Source organism: Colletes gigas, unplaced genomic scaffold, assembly GCF_013123115.1.
Source record: "Colletes gigas isolate AHSC1104 unplaced genomic scaffold, ASM1312311v1 Colletes_gigas_Sc00048, whole genome shotgun sequence".
NCBI classification, from domain to species: domain Eukaryota; kingdom Metazoa; phylum Arthropoda; class Insecta; order Hymenoptera; family Colletidae; genus Colletes; species Colletes gigas.
In genome coordinates, this window is record NW_025106677.1 from 792,233 (window position 1) to 802,622 (window position 10,390).

The 10,390-nt window shown below is 35.8% G+C and overlaps 1 protein-coding gene across 1 annotated transcript; it reads left to right on the forward strand.

Moving 5' to 3' along the window:
• The first annotated feature begins 2,103 nt into the window (after nucleotides 1-2,103).
• On the forward strand, nucleotides 2,104-10,088 carry LOC122403294 (COUP transcription factor 2-like). The gene is made up of 7 exons (XM_043406736.1): nucleotides 2,104-2,234; nucleotides 3,550-3,665; nucleotides 5,525-5,710; nucleotides 6,426-6,539; nucleotides 6,603-6,766; nucleotides 7,362-7,608; nucleotides 9,859-10,088. The coding sequence occupies exons 1-7, from the start codon at nucleotides 2,104-2,106 to the stop codon at nucleotides 10,086-10,088; spliced, it is 1,188 nt and encodes a 395-aa protein (XP_043262671.1).
• The last annotated feature ends 302 nt before the right edge of the window (nucleotides 10,089-10,390 follow it).

The following is a 10,390-nucleotide window of genomic DNA, read 5'->3' on the forward strand; positions in this document are numbered from 1 at the left end:
TCTTGATTTTCGTCTTATTTTGGCCTCTACTATCGCTCATTAAAATTTTTGCTAGAGGTGGCCGAACACCCTGTATAGTGTCTCGGAGATAACCAATTAAATATCAGTAGAAGTAAGTAGATGCCTTGCAAGTTTATATTTAAGAAAAAAATTCGCTCCATAGAGGGTTAAATCGTACTCTGTTACACGAGTACACGATGAATTTTCAAAGTCGATTTTCTCTTTTGATCAATCCCTGTCTTTATTAAAGGTATTGGGAAGCGTTTAATCCTGAAAAAAGTGATCGACAGCTGACGGACTCTTTGGCTCAATTTTCTTTAAATTACGTTTCCATAAAATTGTTTCCAGCTTACAACGTAGTTTTAATTATTAGTTGTTTTTTGTCCGTTTATTGTCCACGTGTTTGAATCCGCCTCTGACCATCCTCGACAATCCTTACAGTTTAACATCAACGCGGACATTTTGTTTTATGTGAAGAACTAAGTTTAATTGACATTTTGTGAGACATTTTTTTAGCTATTGTTGGCTTCTATGCACCCATTTGAGTTTGTTTTTTATAATTTTGTAAGGTGTCTCTGCGTGGACGGTGCGTGCACCTAACGATAAGCCTGAACGCGTTCGGGCAGGAAGGATAGATTATAGAGTTGCTGTACTCGAGATTAAAGACATCTTGGACAGAAGACGTCTCTTTGATGTTTTCCACAAACATGGGCGTCTAGTTTAATAAACTGTTCATAGAGGATTCTAAACACGCCAAGTGACAACCCCTATTCGACTCGATATACTGTTTATATTGGCAAGCGTATAATCTTGGAACAGTGGCTGGCAATCTACGATTCTTCGGCTCAACTTTTGCAATCCTCGATCTGGTTCATTTAAATTACATTTCTATTTGTTCCGGTTGAAAATGGATTATAGTCATTTAACCCGCAATTTACGTTAAACCTTCGAATTAATTATCAAAACGGACAATATTGCTAGAAGTCGATTTAAATTATTACGAGCTATCGGTAACAACATATGATTTTAAACGGACGATTGTATGAGAATATATCCAATCGAAGTCACGCCATTTATGATTCATTTAACTACCGAGACGTAGTAATTTAACTGTAATTGTATTGCTTCTTTTATCGCGTTGTTGCTAGTAGTGTTCTCAGCGTTAAATCAGCCCGAGAACTTTTCAATGGCAATCTCTTCGAACTTGAATTTTAGACATTTTCGATATACCAAGGCTATTAAACGGAGCATGTCTTCGTGAACAAAATAGTGGTGAATGTTTGCCAAATTTAATGTGAAAAAATTAGCGTAAGTATGCCAACGGTGCAAACGGATTAAAGAATCGCTGAAAACGTCTTTGAAACAGCATCAAGCTTGTATCAACCCCCAATGGCTCTAACATATTCTTAACATTAGTGAACTTGGAGGCACCGAGTCGTAAGAACATTGCCGTCGGTGAGCAATGTTTAGCAATCGCGAAGGTTCTCATTATACGTCTGCAATATGCAACGACCCGTCGCTCGGTAACTATAAGTTCCTCCATTGAACGAGAAATTACCGTAGAAGTCACGACAACCGCGACTAGAATCGTGCTGCTACGCCGCTGAAAATGACAGATAATGAGGAGTAATATGCCTCGAAGAAAGGAGAAACTATTATTAGTGTATCGCCGTAGCCAGTGAACAATTCCTGCTAAAACAATCTCATGGAACGCGATAAAATACCTAGACAAATTGTGAAACGACTGGCTGCTATATTCGACAAAAAAAAAATACGTTTAGACGCCTTTGTTGCGCTTGAAATTACCAAAAATATAATCGAAACATTATTTACTTCTTAACTACCAACATTTCCGGTGTATTTATTTGTACCAAAAAATTTCAACCGATAGATACTCGAAGATACGTATAACGCAATGGAAATAGGTGTTTATTCATTTTCTTATAAAAGAACTATGGTAAATTTTTTTACAATTTCTATTAAAAATTACGAGAATCGTTTCGACCACTTTGGTAGTTTCAGTGTTGAAACGAAGAAAGGATACCCTGAGTACTGCATTATCGTTTGATTTTTTTTTTTTTTATGGTCAGGTCCGAGGAGAAAATGGAGGACAACAGCCGTAGCGAAAGTCTGTGCAAAGTCTGCGGCGACAAGGCTTCCGGAAAGCATTACGGAGTACCGAGCTGCGACGGATGTCGCGGATTTTTCAAGCGGTCGATCCGCAGGTATGCAAGGTAATTACTCTTTCGTCGTTTTCGAAATAACTGCACAATCGTGTAGAGTCTCGAGGAATCCACGCTTTACTTTGAATCGGTGTACCATCGTTAATTTAAAAGTTACTGGGAACTTTAAGTGGGATCAAAAACGCAACAGTGAAAAATGTTGCTTTAAAATTATGCAATTTGTGTATACCAAGTTAAATGCGGTCTTCTCATAGAAAAATTAAACTTAACATTGCGTTGGTAAAATCATTTAAAACATCGTTAAAAAATCTACTTTGGTAATTTTAATTTATCGATGCCCAGATGTTTGGGTCTCACGAGGGATCTCTTATTCCAATGTGAGTGCACAAATTTAAAAACCAGTTTATTAGTAAATTTAAGTTAAAGTAAAACCAGTTTATAGTAAATGTAACAATCAAAAAATTGTTGTTTTCCACTGTTGTCAGTATTTTGAAAATTAAGAGACTTTACTTTGAATCGGTGTATCATCGTTAATTTAAAAGTTACTGGGAACTTTAAGTAAAATTAAAAACGCAACAATGAAAAATGTTGCTATAAAAATATCGTCAAAATACAACTTTGTTCCCGAGTTATAACCATTTTTATAATCCAGTAGTAGTATACAGTTTTTTACCTTCGGCGAAGGTGCTTGAAATGGTTAACTTTTGCTTAAATGTCCAGACATTTTATCAGATTCGTCTTCTTGCATGCATTGAATAAATGCATAAAATAAAAATCCATTAGATTTAGACCCTGGGTATGAATACAGGCAACAGATCTTGCACGACTTACCCATCTGTTTAGAAAATCGTTCGTTCGGTTATGCATAAACCACACGCGACATACATCTAAAGGAACTTCTTTCGATTATTCATACGATTGATTGCTCAAGAAATTGACATAAGATTGACTTTTTAATCTCCATTGAGAAAAAACAAGGAGCTATCGAACGTTGTGAACAAATAGTACAATCGTTTGGACTAGTTCAGTTTGTAATTAAAAGATTGTGATTTATCGATTAGTATTGTTAGAGAATAAAAGTGTCTGTAACTTGGGAAGAAAGATAATAGGAGGCTATTTATTTGCATCAAATTATTTTAAATCTGTTTAAAAATAAATTCATTAGACCGATCGTGCTTGGTTCGAAGAGGCAAATATTATTGATACTAGTATTATTTTGTCAATTCAAAGAGTAAACTTGTACAATAAAATGCATACTATATTGTTGGTTTCAATTTCTACCGCAATTATTATTGATATCTCGTAATTATTTTCATTTTTAATTTAGAAAACATTCGGTTCGATAACATTCGGTTCTCCTGTTCAGGAATTTGGACTACGTTTGCAAGGAGAATGGTCGCTGCATCGTGGACGTTTCGCGTCGCAATCAGTGCCAGGCATGTCGTTTCACCAAGTGCCTTCAGGTTAACATGAAACGAGATGGTACGCTTCGTTTCACCGGTGATTAAGACTTTAGATTCTTTTCTTTACACATAAGGAATTTAACTCGGTATACGAACGAGAATCAAACAGACGAGAACGCCAATATCAATCGGATCCACGCATCGACCGCCAAGTTTTACGAAACCTATCCTCCATTATGTTTTCTCAGAACTTCATACACTCACGAAACGTAGCTTACGAGGTCCTATTTTGAAATTCACAATTTCACGAATTTATGGGATGATCCTATAATATAGTATACTAATCGAAAGTAGAAGCATTTTAACTTTGTCTCAAGGGTTTCAAAAATTAGTCTCAAACGATACGAAAAAATTGTCTAGAAGAAGAAGGGTGAACGTGCAAAATATTCGAACTATTCAATGTTCAGTGATATTTTTGATCGAGTCTAATTTTACAATAAAAAGTACAGTAGAGGGAAGTGTTGGAGCACTGAATTAAGCGAAAATGTCTTCAGACGAAGTTAACGTCTCCGCGAGTGTCATCCCCCCGGGGGGTGGTTGAACGATCGTCTGTCAGAAACCGTGCGTATGACAGGAATCGACGTCGTCCTCCGCGTTCGTCGTATCAGCGCAAATATACGTCGGAGCCATCGCCTGGAGGACATTACAATGCAAGAGGTTTCTCTCGCTTCGACGAAGAAATAGAAGAAGGGCGACACTTCGAACGAAATAAAAAAAAAGGCTCCTCCTCGCGCCCACCTGAAACTCTATATGCATCTGTATGTATACCGACGCCCGCCCACGCTAGAATCCGAAAAGTTAGCCTCGACACGAGCGGAAGAGCGGTGTCACGAGCAGCCTGACGTTCACAGCTTTTGTAAACACTTCCATCCCGGGCTAGGGCAGCCAGGATAATCCAAACACTTGATTGCGCGGGGATATCAATTAGCGACAGAGGGGACGCGAAAGGTGCCATTAACGGTCTACGGTTCTGCGGGTCCTTGAGCTGGAAAAAAAAATGAAAATAAGTGGTCAATAATAGTGCAATGGGGGAATCAAAGCGAACAGGCGAGATTGATTTTATTTATATTGAGGCAGCTGCTGGCGCGAGTTGGGGTACTTCAAGATGGATACCGTTTATTTCTTCGTTGTATCTGAAATTGGGAATTTTTATTCCCAAATAACGAAATGCCTCGGTATCATTGATGGATCAATATAGAAGAAATACATAGGGATCAAGAAAAAACAGCTGGACTTAAAAATGAGATTATATTGGATTCTGTCACAGTTCTAATTAGAACATATGTCAACTTTGGGGATAATTGTAGAGGAAACAACTTGGATATCGTACAAAATATCCAAATAAAGCACCGAGAAAAATAACCACTTCAGAAATACTGAGTAAAGATCTGTGAATACAATATCTATTAAAGAGCAAGTAGATGTAAACGCAGAAACACATAACGATAAAATAATTTTATTAGATTATGTACGAAAGTAACAAATAATAAATAGTGGAAACGTTAGTGAGTATTTTTACTCTATAAAATCAGTCGTAAATATGTTTGCAGGAATAAAAAGTTTTTCTTACTGAATTTTAATGCTTCTAAGTACGTCAAAATATATAAAAAATATAAACATATAAAAATGAAAGAAATTTATTAGATTGGAGGACCAAAGAGAAGCAAATTACTTGACGTATAGAAATATTAAATAATAATACTGCATAGGGGAAACACTACTGAGTATTTTGACTCTATACAAAGTATTTCTTACTAAATTTTAATGTTTGCAAGAGTGTCGTGTGGGTAGTGGCTAGAGTTAGGATAAGATTTAGTTATTATGTTACGATTCTAATGTTAAGTAATAATATAATTATTAAAATATAACTACTCACAGCGGTTCAGCATGAAAGAGCTCCACGGAACACGTCGTCTTTGGTAGCAGCTGCGAGGAGAGGTCCTGCGGGACTGTACTCAGGAATTTCTCACGTTTACCACGCGGCGAGCAATCCTTATCATCCCCTCCTGTATCCCGCGTTGTTCCCATTCAAGCCAACGGTGCCAACGTTCACGTCATCGGTTGGTGAGTGAAAACGATCGTAAATAAACTTGTTTTCAAATTGGTAGTTGTCGTATCCTTACCGAGAATGTCTTTGACTTTGGGCTACAACCTTACATTATTTATCCCCTTATCATGCAATTACGAACTTTGTTACAGATTCTTCATTCCAAGTTGCCCAATAACGAACTATAATCTTGAAGCCTAATATATAATCATTTTAAAGTATTAAAAAACAGAATATACATTTGAAAAATCACTTGTTTACGGGAATTATTTGAGTGAAATAATGTAAATATAATTATTGAAATAATATACTGTTCAATCGCGTGTATAGTAATATACACTACATACAATAGAATGAGATTTATATTAATTCCATACTTGATCTATAACGAACTATAATCTTGAAGCCTAATATATAATCATTTTAAAGTATTAAAAAACAGAATATACATTTGAAAAATCACTTGTTTACGGGAATTATTTGAGTGAAATAATGTAAATATAATTATTGAAATAATATACTGTTCAATCGCGTGTATAGTAATATAGACTACATACAATAGAATGAGATTTATATTAATTCCATACTTGATCTATGTTTCCAAGGGTCGACGACAGAACGTTTTGATTTTCTTATTCGTTACTAAAATAAAATAAGATTATACCGTTAATAGTGTTTGCAAATAAAATGCAAAAATAAATGAGGATTACGAATCTTTTTGTCGATTTACAGCACACTTTTTGCCGCGGTCGCCAACAGAACCATTAACGGTGGCTGCTGCCAAGGAGGACGAGGTGACAAGCTCCGAGGAAGCTGGATCGATGGACACTAGGATCGAGACAAAGGGTAAGGATTTTCGTATATAGTTCAATAAAGATAAGGTCAGTATAAATACCTGTGGTTTTACAGAGGAGCTTGCAAGTACTCGATTAGCACCTCCAATCGTCAACTCCGTGTCCTCGGAATACATTACCAATTTCTCCATTTTACCCACGGAAAATATATACGAATTTGCTGCAAAATTACTCTTCTTCGCTGTCAGATGGGCGAGAAGCATTCATTCCTTCTTGCAGGTGAGTTAAAATTCTGTCAACTCTACTGCATTACAATTACTCTGTCTTGAAACTCCAAAGTGGACACCTACAAACTCAATTCCATAAATTGAAGCAGTACTTATTAACACAGTAACATTGTAAATATTTCATAAAATTTTCTGTAAAAAGGTAACGGACATTATTACAGTTCGAGCGACTAAGTTCGTGTATCAATTGCGCACAGACCTGAGCAAAGTTAAATTTTACATGAAAATAAGAAATAACTATTTGAAATATTATTTCAAAACTACTTGAAAACGTACAGATTTAGTCGAAGTAATAGGTGTGCAATTATATCAAATAACAGAGGTACATAAATAATAAATACGCCCAAAGATTATGTCTTATTTTTAGCGATAGAATAAGGTAGTAAAATTTCCTATTTACTTCTTGTTTATTAAATGTTTTCAAGGTTAATTGAAGATCAACTTTGTTCCATTAAATAGAAATGTATATTTATTATTGAAATAGTATTTCAAATAACGTTATTTCACAAATGCCCAGGTCTGGTTACACAAGACAGAGTCGTCCAGTGTTCAGTTAAACATTCAATCAACCGTGCGTCTCTCTCAAGCTGCCCTACAGAGACCAGACTATTCTTCTGGAGGAATCCTGGAGCGAACTTTTCGTCTTAACAGCCGCCCAGTGGAATTTTCCTGTCGAGGAAGCCACCTTGGTGCCCAGCGATTTGTCGTCTGAAAGGAAAGATATGCTCGTCGACGAAGTGAGAAAGCTGAGAGAATTGTTGGGAAAATGCACCCTCCTCAGAGTCGATCATTCGGAGTACGCTTGTCTTAAGGCCATAGTTCTTTTTAAAGGAGGTAAATTACTACGAATTTTTAAGAAAAATTGACAGGGGGTGAGTGTCTAAATTTTTCAGTGAAAAAAAAATTTCAAATCGTTTAAAAAAAATTATTTTTCGTTGCTGGGGTCAAATACAATCATTTTTGGTCAATAGACATACACCCGAATTCCTACGCACTTTCGAGAAAAAAATTCCATAAATCTGAGGCCAAAAATGTTACCCTGAAAGTTCAAGCATATCTTTACAACATCATAACTCCTGAACGGATTGAAGGATTTTAATGTTTCAAGTTGCAAACAACGCGTATTTTGATCAAAAATATGTAGGAATTCCAAAAATATTCGAAAAGTTGGTCCTTAACCCCGAAAGTTAGAAAAACGCCATAAAAATGGTCAAATTTTCAAACATCCATAACTTCTATAAAAGTGATTATATTTCAATGAAATTTTTTGTTTTGAAGTAGTGCTCTTGGGTACCTACAAAAGAGTATTGGACAAAATTTCCGTATCGCGTCAAACAAATTTACTAAAAATCAAAAACAAATTTAAAAAAAAAATTTTCAAATTGTTCTAAAAAAATTATTTTCGGTTCCGGAGATCAATTACAATCATTTTTGGTCAATAGACATACCCCCGAAATCCTGCTCAGTTTCGAGAAAAAAATTCATTACTGAAAATATAATTTCTGGCCAGATTTGTTAGCCCACATGCGAATCTTTAAAACGTCATAACTCCTGAACGGATTGGACGATTTTAATGTTTAAAAATGCAAACTACGCGTATTTTGGTAGAGAATACGTAGAAATTCTAACAATATTCGAAAAGTGGCTCCTTCACCCCGTAAAGTGAGAAAAACTCCATAAAAATGGTCCAATTTTCAAACGACCATAACTCCTACAATAGTGAATATATTTCAATGAAACTTTTTCTGAAGTAAAGCTCATGGGTACCTACAAAAAAGTATTAGACAATTTTTTTATAGGGCATTACACAAAATGATTAAAAATCAAAAACGAATTTTTAAGGAAAATCGACAAGGGATGTCTTTCGGCGAAATTGAAAAGTTTCAAATTATTCAATGAAAATTATTTCCGGTTGCGGGGGTCAATTACAATCAATTTTGGACAATAGACATACCCCCAAAATCCTACGCATTTTCGAGAAAAAAATTCATTACTGAAAATATAATGTCTGACCATAACTGTTACCCTGAAAATTGAAAAGTTTCAAATCATTCTATAAAAATTATTTTCGGTTGCAGGGGTCAATTCCAATCATTTTTGGTCAATAGACATACCCCCAAAATACTACCCACTATCGAAAAAAAATTCCTTACCGAAAATATAATTTTTGGCCAGAAATGGTTCCCCGAAATGTCATGTCTACGTTTAAAACGCCATAACTCCTGAATGGATTGAAAGATTTTAATGTTTCAAAATGCAAACGTATGCAGCGTATCTTAATCAAGAATATGTAGAAATTCCAAAAATATTCGAATAGTCGGTCCTTAACTCCGTAAAGTGAAAAAAAACCCATAAAAATAGTCCAATTTTGAAACAACCATAATTCATACAATAGTAAATATATTTCAATAAAATTTAGTATGGAAGTAGAGTTCATGGATACCTATAAAAACGAATTTATCAATAATGAAAAACATATTTTTAAGAAATATTGACAAGGCTCCTGAAACTTTTTAGCGAAATTAAAAAGTTTCAAATTATTTTGGAAAAATTATTTTCGGTTGCGGGGGCCAATTACAATCATTTCTGGCGAGTACACATACCCCTGAAATCCTGGGCCAAAAAAATATGGACGCAAGGTCTACTCGTATACCTCGTTTGTGGTTGAGATTCGTGTAGTTCCTCGAATCACTGATACTAAACGGAGAGGTCGCTCAAAACATTTAACCTTTTGCAGGGTTGGTAGTGCAGTTCGATCGATATCAACCCCTAAAAAAACTACCCCACAAAGTCGGCAATCTTTGCAATACGTGCTTTGCAGCCTTCCTTATTTGTATTATATATTTTCTATTCCCAATTTCTTATACAATTAGATGTCTTTCTTTACTGTTTTACTTGTTTTTACAGTTTTTCTGAATGGATTTTATTCGTTATTCGATATAACGTTTGCCTAATGCTGGTACCTCTGTTCGTGTATGAAACAATGTATACATTTTAATACTGTTATATTGAATACTCATGAAATAACATTCACAGAAAATGAAGCTGAATCAACGGTAATGAAATAATTATCTGTTTATTTAGAATCGCGAGGACTCTGCGAACGAGGAAGGGTAGCAACATTGCAAGAGCAAACGGTCGCCGTATTCTGCGAAAGGGATGCTCGAAGGGTTGGTCGTCTGTTGTTGCTGTTACCCCCGGCGCGTGCCCTCTGTCGATCAACCCTGCAAGAATTATTATTCAAACCAACGGTAGGCGATGTCAGCGTGGAACGGTTGTTGGGCGACATGGTCAGCGCGCTCAGGCCAACATAACGCGACTTATCGTCCAAACCTGCTCAATCGATACAACATACGCCGGGAAACCGAGCAATTTTTCCGTAACAAATGTTCCAAACGCGTAACTGAAATACTTATTTAGAACGTATCGACTATTGTTTAAGCTTACCCTTTGTATTACTTCTACCACAGACTATGTACAGAAACATCGACCTCGTAAAACGGTCAGTGGTTTTAGAACGACCCCTTCGTTTAAAGGACAGTGATTTCAGGAGGTAAAATTAAAAAATGTAGAAAGCACGAACGAAATTCAGCAATAGAATCGATGCATTTTTTGT